Genomic DNA, 21,496 nt, shown 5'->3' on the forward strand with positions numbered 1-21,496 from the left:
CCTCCTCTTCTGTTTACTGCAAGACATACAAGCAATATGGGACACGGAATATGGCTACTGCAGGTTAATTTCAATACATTGTTTTTCTTACACCCACCTGGCTTGCTAGCTAACAGCATTTTCCATGGAATAACTTGCTAAAATTTAGAAAGCAAAGCTTCTAAGCAGATGCACAGTGTACTCAGGCAACTCTTGGTACAAAACAGAATATCTACATAAAAACAAACAATGCATCATGACAGATATCTAAACTTTCCCTTAAAAAAATTCAATATTTCAGCCTACTACTAGCTCAATAATGCATAGTGATGTCATTTATTAAATTTTCCGATGCCCACACTACCTTATTCAGGCTCACAAAGGAACTGTGGTCTATTGCAGCAAGCAAAAGGGATGGTACAGCAATAACTGCAGAGCAAAAAGACACACACACACACACACACACACACACACACACACGAGTGTGTGTGATGAGGTTATATACATGTGGTTACACTTCAGAAGATCGAATGGCTGAAATATCGAAGACCATATGGTCGAGACCATATGACTGATATTTCAGAAGATTGATCTTCAGAAATTGTAACAAAAATAAAAGAAAAACAGTTTAAAAAGATGGTAATGCAGGGGGGCAAGCCCCCCTGTGCCCCCACACCCCCCTATTTAAATATACCAACTCCGAGATCGTGCTACAGCAAGGAATAGGAAATTCTCCCATTCCGCGCTATATTGACAGTGTAGCGCGATCTCTGAGTTGGTATATTTAAGTAGGGGGTGTGTGGGTGGTGCAGCCCCCCACATGGGGGTGCAGGGGGGCTTGTACCCCTGCATTACCGTCTTAACTGTTTTTTTTATTTTTGTTACAATTTCAGAAGATCGATCTTCTGAGATATCGATCATATGGTCTCGACCCTATGGTCTTCGATATTTCAGTCGTTCGATCTTCTGAAGTGTAACCATGTATGTAAGCGTGTGTGTACATACATATATTACATATATACACACACACCCATACAGACAGAAACACACATCACACGTAATTTAAAACATCAGTTTCTCATCAACATGCTTTTGAGATCAGCAAACCCAAATGAAAATCCACATAAAGAGAGGAAGGACATGCAGACTCTGGACAAAAAAGACATCCACCTGGTTAAGCAACTGCAAAATCAAGTGCTGTGAAGCAGCAACATTTCCTACTGTATACCTGTGCCACCCACAAAAACAAACAGGTCTCCAATAATGCACTCAAGTCAACAATCCTGCCTCTAAAAATAATGGCATACTTTGGTGTTACAACCTCAAGTTCCAAAGTATACAGTTCAACAAGAAACATCTAGTATTATTAGCTATCAGGGGTGGCTACCAAGCAAAGCTGGAAACAAGAAAACAAACGTTTCTGACCTGAAATATGATGGAGCTAGCAAGAATACTTCTAACAAAACAGAGAAATGTGTGTACAAAGGCATTTACAAACCTCCCTTTATTAAGGCATCAGGGACAATATGTAAATATCACTTAAAAAATAAAATAGAGATATTGAAGAATATTTGCTTAACAGTTATTTACAACAAACCTCAGCCAACAATCAGTTAATGTCACCTTATTGCCATAACTTAAATTGAAGATGGCTTAAGTCATGAAACCTCCAACTTAACAAGAAGTCTCTGACATTATGAACCCAGGGGTAGTAGGTTACCAAGTAAGGGATACAAACAAGAAAGAGAAAATCCCCAAGTAGCTGGCGAAAGAACAAAGCAATAAAAACCATGGCACAACACAGTAACATGCCTATAAAGATATTTATACAATTTTCTAACAAGGTATTTTGCCAACTACTCCTAAAAAATATATGAATGTTCATTCTTAAACCAGGGTACTGAAACAATTACACACAAAGTCTTCAGTAATATGCACAAAGTTAGGTTTCATATGGATATGTGTTTCATTGTTATCCTACAACAAAAAGTCTAAGTCAAGTGCACCACCCCAGAGGTGGCGGCAAAAATACAGGTCATAATGCCAGATGAAGTGTCGGTCATCTGTAGTATTTGTGTGAATGATTCATGCAAAATTTTTTTTTCATCAGTGCCAGTGTTAAAAACAAAGCCTATTCAGATGACTGTCTGGAGAGAAGTAAAGGACCCAATAGCATTTCAAGGTTTCGGTAATGTTTAAAGGTAACTACACAGTAGACATGCATTTGTGGTCAAACCGAAATTCCTGTATTTTTAGGGGAGTGAATTTACTAGACAGCAATGAACTTTTCATGCTCTCAGTTACTTAGGAAGAGAGCTGCAAGAGACAGAAGCAAATGACATATTGCCAGTTATCAAGGCAGTAAACAGAACTAATTTCAGTCAAATGTGCCTTCCCTCCCAGAAAAAAAATTATGACAGTAACTTTCCCTTGGAGTTTTATAAATAAATACTGAACTATTTTAGAAATGTAGGCCTTTAGATATAAATATGCAAAATAACTAAAGACAGTAAGTACGCCAGACACAAAATGCTCAGCAGTTGAGGTGTTTGTATCATCTGCATTTGCAGTTATCTGTCACTACGATGGCATCGTTGTGCACATTTTAAGTTTTGAGTTTTCCATGACGGGAGTTGTTCAGATATCAACAAATTTTCTTCAAATTTTGTAACAAAAGATAATAGTATAGATTCCCTTTTTATTCTGTTTTGAGATTTGCTACCTACTCAACAGTGCCTGGGCAACTTTGAATTAACATTCAATGCATTTTCTGTGATCATTTCTGAGTTCTAAATTCATACTTTTGCTGTTTCTTTTATTTAACCAAAATCAATATTTGTTAGCTTCTATTCTGTGCCAAGAGTGCACTTCTATGCATTACCTCACTTTATGCTGGCTTCATGGTGGGTGTTCTTTACTTACATGGCTTCATTTTTCCATGTACATCCACAGAGTACTTCATTTGAGATATTTCCAGAATGACAAGCAAAGTCTACATGAATTGTTCTCATTGCCTTTACTTACAGTGTTTTGTACAGTTCATATGACTTTCTGACTGCATAATTCAATGCTGTAGTCACATTTGGTTTGGACATCATTACAGTCTCTGTTCTACTACATCTAGATGATCCCACACTAGCTGCAGCTCCAGACAAGAAAAAAAAAACATTCTAAAGAATCTTCAACCAGATGAAAGGAAAAGGCATTTTTGCACAGGGGCTAACCCTTCGTATAGGGGATTTACCTGCCACAGCTTCTTATTTACATCTACTAATTCCAGAATTGCACAACCTCAGAGAAGAGTGTAAAGCCCAAACATTTTAATCACTGTTAGTGCATTAATACACTCTTTCCTGGTGGTGATTCTCATTTAAAACAATGACTTTTGAATTGCAACTCGGAGGGAGTATTGCTGACGTGCTTAAACCTTGTTCAGTTTAAGCCTGAAATAAGGTAGGAGAAACTGGTGGAAATTACACCCTCCTGCTGTCAAGATGTACAGTGCAGCAATATAACAGAGTGTTGTTGCTGACATTTACTGTTTTACTACTATATGGTCAGTATTTCATGCATCAGCCACACATGCTGTCAGGGTTTTCAAAGTTTTCCCTTTGATCTTGGCCTTTCTGCAGTTGGTCTTTCAGCACTGAGGATGCAGCAGTGCTTTCTTTCAAGTACTGTGCATTGAATAAAAAGCACATTAATCTCTGTCTCGCTCTTATGTTCATTGTGTGCTGTGTACATTAGCTGTACTTTGTACAAGCGTTTAATGTACACATTTTATTAGTAGCTTTAACTGTCTGTAGCCTCATCTGTCTTGTGGCCCAAATCCTAGGTTAAAAAAGATCAATTTGGAATGCTCTACCTATAAGGTAACCAACACAAAGTAAGTAAATAAAATGAACATTGATCTGACAGAGCCCCACTGAGAATGAAATGGATACGTTTCCAGATTGTGGTATAAATTATGGTAAATATATCTGTCAAATAGAAATTCTGCACCTCCCTTATGCCAGTCCCTCTATGCATTACAGCTCTAAATTATGAATGCTGTTTAGATGTGCATCTGAGCATGACTTAACAGCCATATTTATATCTTGTCCTAATGTGATGTCATCCTTAAAATGCCTCTATTTTTACATCCCCAAGATTTCTGGTACATTTTGCTTGAGCAGCTAGTGGAAGATTTAAACATTTTATCCATTAAAATGTATGCTGAAAAGTCTTATGCCACTTCAGAAGACCAGGTAATCGACAGTAATGGTTTTACTTTGGCAACAGAAGATCATATATTTTGTGTGAACATATTTGTCTTCAGGAACACCTACTAGTAATGTACTTCTGTGGAGGCTGCTTTGTGAGCACGGACTGTTAAAGGTTTTGTTGTTTAGATGACTTCTTGCCTTGTGACAGGCTGTCATGGGGATGAGAAATAGGTGAAGTTGGTTTATGATATGTAAGTGATCTGAAGTATTAAAGACCATTTTAAGTAAACAAAAACTGCATCTGTTAGTTTAGTTTGCCTTTGTCTGTTGTTGCTGGTGAGGGAAGAATTTATTACAGTTATCACTAGCCTGATTGTGAAGGGGCAGGGAAGTTTTGGAAAACAAGGAGGACCGTTATTTGCATGCTTATATCTAGGCCAAGAAAAGGCAAGTGCAAGGATCTGAAAGACTTGCTGGAAGTCTAGATGGGCAAAGTGTATTACACCTGGAGTCACCAGTCCAGTTCCTTCTGTAGTTGTTGAAGGTCATGCCATATTACTCTGACATTACTGTAATATTTCATTTGTTTAAAGGACCACATATCTGGCTAGTACAGAAGCAGGTATGCATTTCCATGTCTCCACCAGCTAGCTACTGTGCCCATAGTGTGCTCCAGCAAGAAAAGAAACTTAGAGCCTAAACTGTCCTGAGGTTTGATGTCCAACGCAGAAACAAGGTCAAATCTAACATGGAGATTAACAATAAGGATAGGAACCTCAAAAATAAAAAAAATTGACTCAGAACCAAGGTTGGAGTCAAAATGGTGGTTGGTACCAAGGATGTCAATCACAAAAGACAAAATAATGAAGTGGACAACTGAAGTAATATCCACACGCAAGACAAATATATGGTCACAACTGAAGCGAAAACCTGAGCAGGGCTGAAGAGAGGACCTAAGTCAGAGAAACTGTTTGTTTCATTTAAAAACAAAACAAAAAAACATTTCTGCAAAATGCAGCATAAAAAGAAAGGAAAACATAAGCGATCTAAGTTTGTTTGCACAGAACATCAGCGAAGATACTTTCCAGTTAACAAGGAAAACAATCCACATTACATTTTTTTAATTAAGATGTATCATTTTCAACTACCCAGACTAAACAGGATACAATACAATTAATCATAAATGCACAGCAGCAACAACATAAAAACAGAATGATGAGCACTAAGAGGGTGGATACTGAATAAATAAAATGTACAGTACTGACCCTGAGACACAAGCATCAGTGGCTGGGGCAACCAGGGGAACAGCCTAAAAGAATTATACACAAAATACCAGAAAGGCCTAACAATATATCAAAACAACACCAAGAATTAAAATGGTTGTGTGGTGCCATTTCCAGATGCAAATGCATATTATGCATGGCAGAGAGAAATCTGCAGAAAGATCCTTAATTGCACAGCACTATGGGTAAAAGGATGGGGCCAGGTAGCCCAGGACAGTTTTAGATGTCAAGCTGTCCAAGTGCTATTGGCCTTGGTCCTGAAGATAACAAAGATAGAACTCCCAATCTCACAAGTGATGTTGGAGAACAAGCAACAGTAGTGTCAGTCGATACTGGCTCATAGTTTTTTTCTTCTTTCTGATGTACAGAATAGCATGACTGGCTGTCACAGTGTAATCCTAATACATTTTAATTTGGTCCAGTTAAATAAATAAAGTCTACTGCTAAGCATCCAGCTTTCTGCATGCAAGGTTGGACGCCCCACCAAATCAGTCAAGCCATAAATTACGACTATGATTTTGTTATAAGGTTGTGACTCTGGTCAGCACCAAAACCAGTTAACGTTTTCCTTTGGCATTTTATAGTCTATGGTTCAATCCTGGCTTGGAATTTACTGCCAAAGGAATGAGTGTTTGTATCCTGATACAATGCTCTATTTTTTTTTATTATTTGTCTAGCAAAGTTGTTAGATGTTGATAAGAGTCAAAAAGGGGTGGGTCTGTAGAGCGGAGTGAATGCTGTGACACAGTAGGCAATACAGTGTACAGTTTGGCTACAGTAGTGAACACAGTTAAGTTGGTCATTTTGATTCTATCAGCATTAGCAGAGTTGCAATTCAGTGCACCAAGGAGGCTCTTGTGTTTATCCTTTCAGTACACCAAGGATAGCTCCACTGTATGAAATTTCCAGTAGGCTGCTGCCATTGGCACTACTACATAAATACCAGAGCAGATCCCCTTACTAAGAACTCATTCAATCTGTCCCCATCACAGAAAATTCTGCCAAGCAAGACTACTACAAATCTAATGTTACACTTGTTATATACAACACGCAAAACCTTTAATGAGATCCACAACTCGTAATAGTGGCAGCGCACTTGGGGATACTGTGCTTTCCTTTAGCTTCTTTGATGCAAGATTCCTGTAGTCTGACTGAATTCTCTATCATGCAAATGTTACAAATCTTCCCAAATTATTTCCACACACCGTTTACTTTCTTATCTCTGACTGTTTTCTCATGCAGCACAGACTGTAAAAAGAAAGACGTGCCTAAGACTTATTTATTCACATCGTGCCACTAGTTCTGCAATGCAGGGAATATGTGCACTGCCTTTAGCTGATTTACATTGTGATCCAAAAGGTGGACTGAACTTGTTATGATGCAAAAGCAGTAAAGTTCTCCATGACATTCTTCCATTAGTATGCAGTAGGTTTTCTCTTCTTTCTAGAAGGTTTCTTTATGAAGCCCATATGTTAAACTCACTGCAGCTAATGAATACACTACCTGATCTGTACCAATCATATTCCAATGCTTCCACAGGATTTGCAAGTTACTGTACTTTACCTGTATTCCCTACTTTCAACAGGGAGTAAATTCCCTGACATGCAATCCACCCACATATTTCTGGCTAGACACAGATTTATTTTCTTCTTTCTACTTATTCTTGTAGAGCCACAGAAATAAATGGTACTTACGTATTATCGCAACCAGATTTTCACGATAATACTGGTTGCTTCCAGATGTGTACATTTTACCAATACTGACTTGAAAATGTCACATTAACTGTTTTCTTTCACACTGAAATTTCTTTGAGGCAGGATTATCGATTAAACAAGGAAAAAGTAATGTTTAACCGCATGCTGGCCTGAAAACGAGTATGGTAATTAGCGTACCTTGTTACTTTACGTTTTTACTTACAACAGATAAGTTTGGCTTACATTCAGGAAGATGCGACTACAATTGCTGACAACTTTCTCTCCACACACACAGAAACAGTACAATAGCAAATGAGAAATCCACATCTTTTTTAGCCGTAATCATTGAAACACAATCTCCGTTTGTCCGAGGATAGCACTATCACAATTACAAGTAGCCAAAGCACCACTGTCAACTTCTCACATAGCAAACTACCAGTTTGGCAAATCTTTTACTGTTATTGCAAACTTCTATTCTTAAAAAAAAAAAAAAAGTTTTCCTCCTTTCAAGTCTGTTTGTAAATTTTTTATAAATAGTCTACCAAAAAGCATTTCTCCAGGTCTCCCCGTGTTTTTCTTTTCAGCATTCCACCTTGATAAGAGAAAAGTACTCCTTTCGACAGTAACATACACAGCAGCCCAGGAAATTAAACTGTGCGTGTGTAAAGCACGCAAAACAGGAAGAAGACTTTCACAGTTGTTTTATCTTCCTGAATGTAAGCTAAACCTATTTGCTGTAAGTAAAGATGTAAAATAACAAGTGGCACTAATTACCACACTCGTTTTCATGCTAGCATTCATATTACCGCAACCGTGATAATCTGGTTGCGCTAATACGTAAGTACCAAATAAATATACTGCAACTGTGAAATCACTGCCCAGAGTGCTCAACATACAATAATCTAAAGGAGTCTGCCACAACACCATTCTTTTTTTTGTAAGTGTAACCAATCATACACCATGTCACCATGTAATGCCATACTGTTAAAGTTAAAAAAAAATAATAATTTACTTTGGGTAATCAGATATGTTACAATTTATTTTTAGTTGAAATACTTAGATTATAATTATATAGTTTGTTTATAGGAGATTACTAGGCTAACGGCTCAACAGCCCTTACAAGCCTAGCCAGTTGTTATACCCAGAATTTACCAGTTTTTATGTCCCTATGGGAAGAGTAATAAGTGTTAGTAAGTGGGGTTTTGACAATGTTTAGACTGCCTCATTTCCCATCCGTTGGTCTAGATTGCCCTTGAAGACAGTTATCCCTCTTGGATAAGGACAATCAATGCTGATCAGAGACTCACACTGGAAATATAGACCACACAACTTGGTCAATACGGGAACAAGGGTATAACATGTCCAGGCTTATCAAGGCCCTAGGGCCAATAGCCTAGTATCCGCCTATGAACCTATGAATAGATCTGCTTCATGTACATAGGAAGCCTATTCCAGAGGAGGGCAATCTTTTTCTCCTGCATGATCTATTCGTGCCAGAGATCAGGTTTACATCCATGGAATGGGTAACTCTCATGCAGTTACTTTTGTTAACAAGCAACATTTACATCAGGGTTGTGTTATAGACTGCCTTGCAGGTCAGGCAGAGACCATCCCTCAATAATCATGGTAAACTGACTACAGTGATAGGGCTTTTAATCAGTCCACATATGACATGTTGGTTATACACTGTATTTTTATGGTGCGAAACCTCTGAGGATGCTCCAACTATTGCAGGTGCCTGATGAGGTAGATGCCAAAGGGTGCCCTGTACTTGATTTGTGGTCTGATTAGGGGTGAATACAGTGGTACTATGGCATCCTTAGACCTGGATGCCATGCCCTTACTTAAAAAGCTGAGCCACACAGAAGGATTTCCTCATTACTGTGAATACATGGTGGTGAAAGTTCAGATTACTATTTATCTGTGTACCCAGATCTCTTATCACTGAGTCCATTCTAAGGGGGTGGTATCAATGTTGAATTTGCAGGGGTATTTGACTTCCAAAAGGGTAGTATTATGCATTTCTTTGTATTTAGTTTGAGGCCATGGTTCTGACACCAATCATTAATCTGCATCAGTGCTTTCTGTAGGAAATCAACATTGTTTTGCAGAGTCAATGATTGCCCCAAAGTTGCAGTCATCAGCAAACTTGGTCAGCCAAAGCCCATCTACATTTGCTTTGACATCTGAGAAGTATATCCCAAACAGGAGGGCACCCAGCACTGAACCATGCGGTACTCCACTGGTGACTGGCCTCTTGCTGTAAGTGGATTCCCCCACTCTAATAACATGTGTCCTATCTATGAACCATTTGGCTATTCATCTAGTGACAGAGATTTATGCTAATTGCCCTTCTTTCCCCAAATGCCCAATTTTTTCTTTGCTTAGGCCTGCACCTTCTGGAGTTGGTGAGGCAACATTCTAGAAGCTGGCATATAATCTACAACACCTGCTCTTTATACATACATTTTGTATACAGATATTCAAGGAGCTCACAAATATGCAATAAACAACAGTTCATCAAAATGCGGCCTATCTAAAATCTGAACATTTTTCACAGGGAAAAATATTCTAGTGAGTGATATACAGACTCTTATACCAACACGAAAATGCAAGTCCACTGTTTGGCACAATAAGTATTAACATTATACATATTATACTACATGATTTTTAATATTTATTAAACTTTATTAATATGTATTAATATTTAATATTTTGGATAACTTTGTCATATTTGTTTACTGTAAAATCAACAATTTTGCATTACTTATTTATTACTAATTAATTTTATTAATTAGCATTTATTATTATTGTTTCAATAATATGTGTTTTATATATTTCTTTACACTGTTCAAGGGTATTACATATTCACCACATCTAGTTTTAGCCTTCATAATTATTACTATCTGGTATTTACTTATTTATTTATTCAGATATTTATTAGAGTTTTGTGTATATATACATAATATACATAATATGATTTTATTACGCCGACAGGGCTACATGAACTTCAACAATGGTATTTTAACAATGTTTTTTTAATGTGAGATATACATATTTATATGCATAAGTTGATTTGGATTGGATTAACAACATAATTGATTTGAATTTTATTAATTGAATCATGGAATTATTTGGGAGCATATTTAAAGAATGTGATATGCTTGTATTTTTAGATTCTGATGAAGTCTCGCGATACGAGACGAAAGCGCGCTCAATCTGTGTGTTTTATGTGGAAATAAAGAGCTTTGGTTCTACTTTGTAAGAGTTCGCCTTTCTATAGTACTGTGGTATTGGAGGACAACCTTTATTGTGCCAAACAGTGGACTTGCATTTTCGTGTTGGTATAAGTGCTTTGCTGCTACGTGTTCGTGTGGCTTGTGGATATACAGACTCTGCCTACTGCACTTCCATTTTATATAATAAACTGTGGGGTCAAGATTCGGTCCTCAAAAAAAAATGCAAGTCATAAATGTCCCAAGGTCAGTATTGTTTTATCATGAAGTCAGTGTAATGGACTTATAATTGCTGCTACAAAATACCATACAGCATAATGAACATCCTACAAGCACTCCACTAGACTAAAGACACATCATCTCCTACAACATACGTTGGAGACCATACCATGATGGTTATGGATACAAACTTCATGTTACTACGGTAGTGAGCAAACTACAGTGATCCCAGAGACGGCCTTCTGGCCATAAAGTTTAGCTGCTCAGTATAGCATTGCATGAAGGGGTCACTGCACTTCTAGGTACCTCTTCTATATCTGCCCCCTGCCCAAGTCCAAGTGCAAGGCATCTCAGATTACCACTATCAGGTGAAACATGGCATACAATTATGTGGTGCCCCAGTGCCATACAAAGTGTATACAAATAAATTTTAAATGCAGGATATTGAAGAACTGCTCTGGTTACACCATGTGTAGGCAAGGTAAACCAAAGTAATTTAGCACAGTGCTAACTGACAGGAGTTTAGCTGATTAACTAATACTGACTGGCACTACTGTGGGAGGTGGGAGAGGGATACTTTAACAATGAGCAGTCCATTAAACATTAAAGGAGTTGGGAGGGGAGCTGCTGCTGAAAAAATATGAATCACTATAAATAATATGAGAGGTGCTGAGGGGACCTTAGGCAAGAATCACTGCCATGGTAGAGGTCCGAGGCTCATATGTGCACTACACTAGACAATGCCTCTCTCTGTGTTCTGATTTGTCAGGTCAGAAGGCACACGCACAAGCAGAGGCCCTATTATGCCACTCATTACATATGGACATAGCATGTCCATATGCCAACCTTTCTGTGGACATAATTACTCCAGTCCATCCAAAAAGCTTGCATATCTTATTCCACCTTCTCTTCTTGATTTTGTCTTCCGTCTCCTTTTTCATATATACTCCTGAGAAACATAAGGCATTCTAACACCCCCAACATGCAACCAATTCCCAAAATGCACGAAAAGCAAAGTTAACACACACTTCTTAAAATTCCAGAAAAACTAATGCACAGCTCTCTGACAGCTCAACTAGCTAAAACTTCCAAACCAATTACTAAAACAACTTTCACTTGCCCATAAAATCATATTCAACCCTATTGACTGCCCAGCTCTATCAAACCTAGTAAAGCCAGACACAAACTGTAGACTGCTCAGGTCATCCAACAAACTAATGTCACGGTGACTCCCTCTACTTCCATAAAATAGTCAAAGATTGGAACACCATTCCTCAACAGATAACTAAAAACCTCAACCTGTCCACATTTAAAACTACCCTGAAAGTCTATTTAAATAATTGGTTATGCCCCTGTATTTCTTCCAACTAATATTCTTCCGATTTGTTTCCCCACTCATCTCACACATGATAGCCCAAATAGTGTTCATCCCACATAGAGCTATCCCACTGTCTTTTCTTTATTAATCTTTGTTCCTTCAGATGACCTAACTTGTAAAACTACATGACCAATTTTGGTCTTTCAGAAGTGACTCACCTTGTAAAGCTACATGACTTATGTACCTCATATATATTGTAAAAAAATATATATATTCCTGTATGCCTGAAACATGCATGTTTATATTGTACTTTTGTTGTTTTATGTTACTATAATACTTTTAAGCTCTTTTTAAATATTGTTAGCAATGTACTACTTAAACTAAGTTTACTGTTTGTACCTTAATAAAGTTCTTTTTGTTGCGGAGCTTTTCTCCCTGGGTCTCCGGTGAAAACAGTTTTTTTTTTTTTCAACTCAGTCAAACACTACCCGGTTAACAAATGTAAATAAATACATAAAATAAATGACCACCTGACCATACATTATGTTCACGTCTCCTCATCTCTTAATCTAGATGATTCACTCCAGACTTGCCACATAAAAAAAAAAAAAAAAAATGCAACCATGTTGTACCTACCAACATGCAGCCCATATATATTCTGGATCATCTAGAAGTTCTCTCCCTCTCTTTTTTTATTATTGCAAAATTTTGGACAAGACCAAACATGAATAGTTTCAAAATAATGAATACATTTTTGTACTAATACCATCAACACAACACAGTACTTTGGCATTGTGATCTACTTCATGAATTACAATTTTCAGTTATGCAAAGAAATAACTTTACAAAACAGTAAATCCCAAAATACAATAAAACTCATCCAGTCCATGACAGTTCCACCCACTCCATTCCCAAATATACATCACAACCAGGAGTACAGCTTCCATACCCGCTCATACTCAAAATTCTCCAAATGCAGCCCCAAAGGCCCAGTAATTTGGAAGAAACGAAAAGGGAGGAAGAGGGCTTGGCCTCCCCTTTGCCCCTCACCATTATACAGAGAGAGAGGAGAGGGTGATACACTGCTACTACATGGAATCTGTGGCACTCCCCAGACTAGCCAAGCTTTAACAGCTGGCCATGCCTCCCCAATGATTCGGAACACTCAGAAACCCCTCTACAAAAAGAATGGAATTTGTACTAGTGCATCTAAAACAAAGGCAATACACTGCTTTGGCACTGCAACCTATTTTATTGATTACAACTGTGTTTCAAACATGCAAAAAAACCCTCTGCAAAACAATAAATCCAAAATATAAATAATAAACCTCATCAACCTCAGAAACCCCTCTACAAAAATAATGGAATTTGTACTAGTGCATCTAAAACAACGGCAATACACTGCTTTGGCACTGCAATCTATTTTATTGATTACAATTGTGTTTCAAACATGCAAAAAACCCTCTGCAAAACAGTAAATCCAAAATATAAATAATAAACCTCATCTACCGGGAGACAAAGTTCCATCTACTCTGGCCCAAATGCATATTACAACCTGTAAACCCTAACCCCCTCAGAAGTACAATTTCTACACTCTCTGTTACAAAAAATTCACCAAATGCAACCTGTGAGAAAAGAGGAGGAGGCTTGGCCTTCCCACTACCCACCATGCAAACAGCCTATCCCCCCATTCCTGAAAAACACCACTCAAATAACGAACAGTAAAACTTTATACATCATATGTACATGTATATTATACAACAACAGTAGTTGCTGATTAGCCAAGGCAAAATTCACATTCAATAAATTCAGACCCAGAGCCGACAAATACATTCCATCAGGATGAAACTAAATAGGATCTTGATCTTGAAGATACCAATGTTCAACAGCATGAAAACCCAACACAGAGGTCACCAGAGCAACTTTGTGTTTCACAAATTTCTGTACCACATCTGTCACTCAAGCTGGTAACCCATCAGGCTAAAACCATTTAGGATGAACAGCTGAATAAAAAATAACGGATACTGACACAAAGACTGTGTGAGGAACATCATCTTAAAATTTCAGCTAACAGCCGACGCTTGGGAAAAAACAATGTCATTATTTCCCAAATGCAACAAGATAGTTCCCATCTGTTGAAGAATATCCTGCAGCTTAGGCATAAATTGAAAGCAATACAAACCTGGATAACCTTTCCAAATGACTTCCGCTGAAGCTGGATCCACTGAACTACAAACGTCCACTGCAATATCCTCATGTGGAAATGAGCCACAGGCAGGAGAGTTAGTGGCCACCAGTGAACCCAATGCTCTGAGAACTAAACTGACTGGAGGCTGAGGTACGGTTTGAATTTGTCTGATATGACTTCTTAGGTTCATCACCCTGTCTGTCATCAGATAAGCACAGGGTGTCCTTGTATTCAAGCAAGCCCCAATGAAATCTATTACCTGAACCGGATCCAACCAGACTTCTGCATGTTGATAGCTGTCCCTAAAGTTGGGGCTAGCTCTAGTAAGTAGTCGCTGGTTTGAATGAGTAGATGCCTGGTTGGAGCAGTCAGAAACCAGTCATCCAGATAAGGAAAAATCTGGTAGCCCTGCGGTCTGAGATGCACTCCCACCACTGCTAAGCATTTAGTGAACACTCTGGCGGCTGCAGTGAGACCAAATGGGAGTGACCTGAACTGATAATGACTGGCTCCCAGCCTGAAACACAGAAATTGCCTGGAGCGACTGTCCATTTTTATATGGTCGCACACATCCTTCAGCTCCACAGAGCTCATTCACTCATCTGCCTTCAACAGAGGCAGAACAGACTGGATTGTGATCATTCTGAACTTTGTGTGCTTTATCGATTTGTTCAGAGAGGTCACATCCAGAATAAGTCTCAGGTCCCCAGTCTTTTTGGGTACTAAAAAGAATCCTGAGTAAAAGCTCGATCTGACCTGATAGCGGGGACCTCTTGGATGATTCTTTTTCGCAAACGTTTTTCTAGTTTGTGGGCCGCCCTCCCTCAGATTGGGTGGGACATTGGGGAGGTAACATTTTCTCTGGGAAATTTCCAGAAAGGAATAAAGTATCCTCTGGACATGATCCTTAGCACCCATTTGTCGTTTGTGATGGCTTCCCAGGCTTCTGGGTGCATGGAGAATCGCCCTACCCTGACTGCCTCCAGAGGAGGACAGTTGGGCAACTGTTCAGGATCGCTAGAAGGGTTTGTCCTGAAAGTTTTCCAGTGACCCCTGATTTTGCAGACCCCCTCGGTTGTGTGGGTGACATCTTTCATTCTGATTATTCCCCCCTCTGCCCCGGGGTGAGGGATTCTCCCAGAGTGTCCTGAAAAGGACCCTACGACCTCTAAAACCACATTTTCTTATTCTAATTCTGGTTCCCGAAGAAGGTCCTTTGTTGGGTAGAGAAGCATACTCCGACGCTAGACAAGGTTTATCCAACCTTCTCACTCCGGGAGAGAGTTCCATGAACAGTTGGCCCAAATAAGGTGGAGTCATAAAAGCAGGCATTAATAAAGGCTTGTTTGAAAGGCTCCTCCAAATTGCACAGCCTCATCCAGGCATGACACCTAATGGCAATGTCTGAACTGGGAGCCCTTGATGTACCCTCTGCAGCTTGGGAAATCAACCTCATGGAAGCATTGGATAGTGACTGAAGGTAGGCCATTCTGGAGGAAAAGGTTTTCTGACTCTCAGTGGACATGGATCCTGGGGCCGAGCTACAAAATTCCTTTACTAAGTCCCTTTGTAGCCTCATAAAGTGACAGAAATAGTTTAAAGCCCTCAAGGTGAATGTGAAGGAGGCATAAAGAATTTTGTGAAGTCTTTCCAAAGCCTGGGATTCTCTATTTGGGTGATGGACAGAGATGCTCTCCTTAGCAAGCTCCTTCTTGGTGGCTGCCGCAAGAATCATGGCATCTACAGGGAAACCCTTGGCCCAAAACAGCTTATCCACAGGAGAGCTAAGAATCTTGTCCACTTGTTTCAGGATAGGCTCTACTGTATCCGGTTCCTTCCAAGCTGTTGAATCAGAGGGTTGGCTGGCGGGGGGACACCCAGGTAGTAAATGGGCTGGATCCAAAAGCCTCCCACAACACAGATTCCTCTGGGGAAGGGTTTTGGGATGTCCATCCACCCCGTAGGCACAGGATTTCTAAAATGTCTCCTAAGGAAATGTCATCAGGTGGGGGCTTTGGGGACTCTTCACCTTCCATGAAATCTGTGTCCATGGTAACAGATTCTGTAGGGAAATCAATGGGTCTCCTTTTACACAGCCTCTTCTGGGGGACCTCCTTGGTGGGATGCTTCGGGGAGGTATCGAAAGATGCCTGAGGTTCCGCTGTGGGGACAGTGTGGAGGCTTTGGGAGACTGGCTATCCAGGTGGCAGAGTGGAGGCCTCGGGCTCCAAACCAGAATGATGAGGAGGAGTCCCACAGCAGAAAGAGCCGAGGGTCTCCCTGGCTGGTAGACAACCTGCTCCACCACTTCAAAAACTGAAGGGCTGTGAACTACTGAAAGCTGTTCCCCCTGAGCCAAAGCTACCACAGCCAACACCTGCCAGAGAACTTGAGCTCCCTGCTCTGAAGGGGGAGTCTGAGCAGAGCTGTTAAAAAACAAAGCTCCAAGGAGAAGCAAAGACTCATAAAGCTTTGGAGTCGCTGCCACCCCCCTGGAATTGACCTCGATGCTACAGCTTCGAAACATTCTCAGAACCAAAGCCAAAGGAGCTGAGCAGGTCAGGAAAATAGTCAGAGGTATATAGGAAATCTCTATTGGCTCTGACACCTCGACACCGCAGATCAACGGCACCAAAGACTACGAAACTGAAGGGCAAATCAGAGAAGGAGGCGAAAGTCAGAAAGGTGAAATCATCATGGAACCAGATGTTGGGAGTGGACACAAGCCCCATCTGAATCTGGGCCTCAAGGAGCTGCCTCATCAGTTTGCTGACATCCTTGGAGGATAGGCTCTGGGAAGACCTGGAAGATGCGGATGATGGAGACTCGAAGATCTCCTGGGGGAGCGAGGTCAGGACCTATGAACTTGCCCTTTCGGCACCAACACTGTTGGAGCCGGTGAAGGACCACTCAGCACCAGGACAAGAGGGTGGAGAGGAAGAAGTTTGAACCAAGCTCAGTGCTGGCCGAGTCTGTTTTGACAATTTCGGAGCCTTCTTAGGATGCTCCAAGGACAACCAGGTGGGAGAGTGTTGTCTGCCCTGGCTGGTCTCTGGAGGCCTTTTAGGAGGGAGTGGCCCCTTGAAGTGGACGGCTTCCCCTAGGTGGAGGAAGCAACTCTAAGAACCAGCTTGCTCCTCCTGCCTGCCAGAGCCCAGGGATAAAAAGCCTGACAAATAAAGTAAGGGGCCTCAAGATGGGTAAAACCCAAACAATAAACACATTCCCTGTGGGTATCAGACAGAGGAATCTTCCGCCCACAGGAAGTGCATTTTTTAGAACCCTGAGGTTTCTGCTCAAACATACAGAAAGGAAGAGAATCCCTCCCCCTTTTCTATCTTTTATATATATAAAAAAGAGGGATAGAAAAAATTTAGAAAACTAAATGCAGAAAAAACACGACTAATGGAAAGATCTTAACAGGATTTGCAATAACATTCATTATCCGTTGAATAGGCTCAGTGGCAAACTAAACTACAATGAATCACATTATTTATAACAGCTACACAGGATTAAATAACCACAACTATAAGACAAACAGCATAAAGATGTAAGGCAAAATCTGAATATACCATAAAAATCTGTACAATTAACATAAGGAAAAACCAAAACAAACACCCAACCTGTCACCACAATACCAAAAAAATTATCACGTAACCACTGATCAGCAAGAAACAATGTCCTGACTAAAACCTGTAGTTCCTTTATCTCCCTTTCTAAGGTTAAATAAAGTAAAAAAAATAGTTTGGGTAACTAAGACTTCTTGCTCTAAACAGGAAAGTGGCCCAAAAGGAATACCTCACTACAGCAAGGCTCCAAGTTCGCTTTGGAGAATGACAGAGCAACTCAGTGCTGCTAAACCAAATCTGAGGTAATCCTCAGACTAGTCCAGGTTTAACAGTTGGCTACTCTTTCCCAGTGACATGGCCTAGTAATGTCTTCTGTCATGATTTGTTCATCTTGTAAACCAAAGAGTTTATATATGTAAATTCTAAACAGCACTCGAAATCAGTGTTTATACCAACCACTGATCACCACCACAGCTGAACTTATGCAAATGCTACTTTACACATTGTTGCCTTGCACCTTGTGATGTGAGGAAATACACTACGCATATAACTATGACCTGCAAATTAAATCAAGCACTCTAAATCCATAACAATCACTTTTGAAGTACTACCTTGGCATACAGGCATGGAATGTATGCAGACGTTAGCAAAAGCTCAGAGTATGTTTCTCAGTGATTTTTTTTAAGGCTTAAAACTCAAGATTCCGTTTCTCAGCAACAATCTTTTTAACAACTTGCAGCACATATTTTTAAAATGCTGTGTCTAATAACATGCTTAGACTCCTTTCCCTATTATCAGAAACAAACTGCATGCTGTTAAAGCTGTGATACATAAAACACACTATAAACTGGTGGCATTCACCAGATTTACTACATCTACCCTTCCCTTCTGAGAAGGCATCCTAATGCCATTAAAAACCAATCCAGCAAACATCAAACTAAATGTACAGTAACTTGAGTTAACGTTATTTAAGAAACGTAACACCTCCAAAAGTAAAAAAAAAAAAAAAGTTTCCCCCAAGCACTCTGCTCTAAACATCTCCTGATGTTGACTGAGTTTGCCACTACTCAGGAAACTGAAAGTCAATAAATTCTGAGGTACAATGGATCTAAACTTATAATAGTATGCGCCACACCCCTCTATCACACATTATGAGGTATGTCACACATTTTAGTTCTAGAGAAAAATAAGACGAAGTCAGTTTTACACACTGCCCAGCAGACTTCTCAACCCCTCAGCAAAAGAATTCGAAAAAAAAGCCAATAATAACGGAAGGACAAAGGACAGATGTTAAATAATGCTTTTACAAACTTAAAAGTTGCAAGAATAAAAGGTTTTATGTGTTTTGAAGGATAAGGTTCTGAAACTCAAATGTCTGTCATTATTTAGTGACTTCAATCTTCAATGATTTGTCACAAACCACAAATTGTATGGGGAATAGACCAAAAATCCGGTCATTCTGTGAAATTCTGGAAAGTTGAGAGGTATGCTGTCCAGTGGTATTTTAAAATGCAGATTCACATAAGGGATGTTCTGTAGTAAACAAACATCAGTGTACTGTTTAATTCCATACTGATTTATTTACAGTTTTCTGGTTAAGTTATATTGCTGAAGAAAGGCTAAAAGGTATACAGTAAGCTCAGCAGCTTAAAAGTTAGCAGATTCAACAGACAAGACAGTAAAGGCATTATTTTCTTATACTGTCAGGTCAAAAAAATAGGAAACTCAGTAGGGTTTCCTATAGTAGTGCCCTGCTGATGTGCAATTCTACCACTGTCTAGGGCAGTAGGATGCAGAAAATGCTGCCTGAGATCAAAAATGTTTATATTTGGCTCAAGTAAGATTTGAACCTAAAATTGCTGCACTCAAAGCCAATACTTTAAACTTTGCACTGTACTACTATTACTTGAATATTCATTCTACTTCCATGGATTAGGAATAATACTACAGCTTTAAGAAACTAACAAAATGAGAAAAGATTCATACAGAAAATAGTCAATGAAAAAAATTCAAATGACAGTGACAAATGAATAAATCGTTTTTTTGGAAGCACATCAGAGGATTTTTCAGACAACCCATTTCAAAGCAAAAATACTGTTTCATTTTGTACAGTAGAGTTATGAATTAGTCCTGCAGACCAAGAAAACAGCTATTCTACTGTGTATCCAAATTTCTTGGATGACATCCCAATAAGCCTGGCATGGTAGTTTTAATTTTACTGTTATTTTTACTGCTGCAACCTTTACATTCAGCAGCAAAGCCTGCCGCAGTAACTATATGTTACTACGATGCTGGAAACTGGCAAGCGGCATTATGGAGTTTGTAAATGAGAAGTTTCAGTTTCTGATGAATCCAAATTAGCCTATGGCAGCAAGAAGTCACTTTTTTACTACATAAAGTGCCAAGAGACACTTTTTTTTCTTTAAATAAATAAATAAGGCATGCATACATTTGTAGAGGTGAAAGGAAAGTAATGAAGGCTCTGCTACCAAGAACATTACACTGCACCCTGTATGAAGCTTCTCAGCAGACATCTTAGCCATTGTTTACCTCAAGTACACTGCTGTGAGACAGACTACCTCAAGCTACAACACAAACAAACTGAGCTGCCACTGACCAAACAGCCAAGATTCCTTTCTGTTTAGGTATATGCATTTTAGTGAAAAGACCATCATCAGACGCAAAGCAGAACTGCACAGAATGAAAGCCACAGCAATTCAGAATGTCAAAAATAAAACAGCAAACTCGCCACACAAGTCCCTTCCACAATCCCTTTTACAAAGGAAAATGTTAATACACATGAAGAGAAGCAGAGTGTTTACAAAACTGAAGAATTTATGAAACAAAAAATAAGTATGCAAAATTGAAAGAAACTAATCATCTTTCTCCCACCAAATACAAATGAGAACAGGCTTAAGAAAGAAACTTGTCTTAAGTGCAAAGATGCAGTCCACTTGAAATGTGATACCCACACTGACATATTTTCCTTTGGGTTAACAAGCCCTTAAGGATTTTACTTCAGCTCTGGCTCAGCTACCCCGTCAGAGAAAACCTTAGTCTATGAAATCTAAGTCAAAAGAGAAGTATGCAACATCCACAGCTCAAACTTTCATAACAGCACTGCAGTCTGCTACTTACCACCGTTATCCTGCTGAGAGAGGGTAGAGACAGAGGTCTGGCCCATTTCTTAAAGTCCCAGTGGGCCAGGGAGCAACAATCAGGCAACTGTACCAACACTCTGATCATTTAAGAGTACGAAGAGCTGTATCCAAGGTTTCATTTCACCAGATTTTAGGGTTTTTTTCTCTGCAGTTTTTGCTTTTGTTACCTTAAAGTTGTAAGGCTGTTTCGCTTACGTGCACCTCCTGCTGCAGCATAACTCGCCTGTTCCTGCTCAGCTGAATGCCTGTCATTCCTTTATGCAGATTATTTGAGGAGGTCAAAGGTCATAGGGAGGGAGTCCCTGGCTAGTACACCAGCAGCAATAGTAGTAGTAGTAAACAGTCATTGAGGAAATTTGTACTGGAGTCTAGAAATACATGTCTGGTAGGCATGTAGCAGTTTTTTTCCCCTAAAAATACTCTCCACCCGCTGACTGAACACATAAGAAATTAATTACCCAACAAAGCAGTTCTTCATGAGACGCATTTAAAAAAAAGATGGTAAATGTAAATTGATTACCATTAGCAAACAATGTATTCGTTAAGTTAGCATGAGCTACTTTTTTTCTGCTTCACACATTTCATTTGTATTAACCATTTCTTGCCTATGATTTTTTTTCTTAGAAAAAAATACCATTTGTACA

General features: G+C 39.4%; 1 protein-coding gene across 2 annotated transcripts in view; it reads right to left on the minus strand.

The window, feature by feature from the left end:
* LOC122792307 (phosphatase and actin regulator 2-like) overlaps positions 1–21,091 on the minus strand; it is a 1,188,181-nt gene extending 1,167,090 nt beyond the window's left edge. The window contains exon 1 of one of the 2 annotated variants that reach the window (XM_044060086.1): positions 20,830–21,091. In XM_044060086.1, the coding sequence (XP_043916021.1) occupies positions 20,830–20,875 (46 nt within the window). In that variant the 5' untranslated portion in view covers positions 20,876–21,091. The remainder of the gene's footprint in view (positions 1–20,829) is intronic. The other variant, XM_044060087.1, reaches the window with a different exon arrangement.
* Between the last annotated feature and the right edge of the window lie 405 nt (positions 21,092–21,496).

Source organism: Protopterus annectens, chromosome 1.part2, assembly GCF_019279795.1.
Source record: "Protopterus annectens isolate FY-2018-M chromosome 1.part2, PAN1.0, whole genome shotgun sequence".
In the NCBI taxonomy this organism is placed as follows: Eukaryota; Metazoa; Chordata; order Ceratodontiformes; family Protopteridae; genus Protopterus; species Protopterus annectens.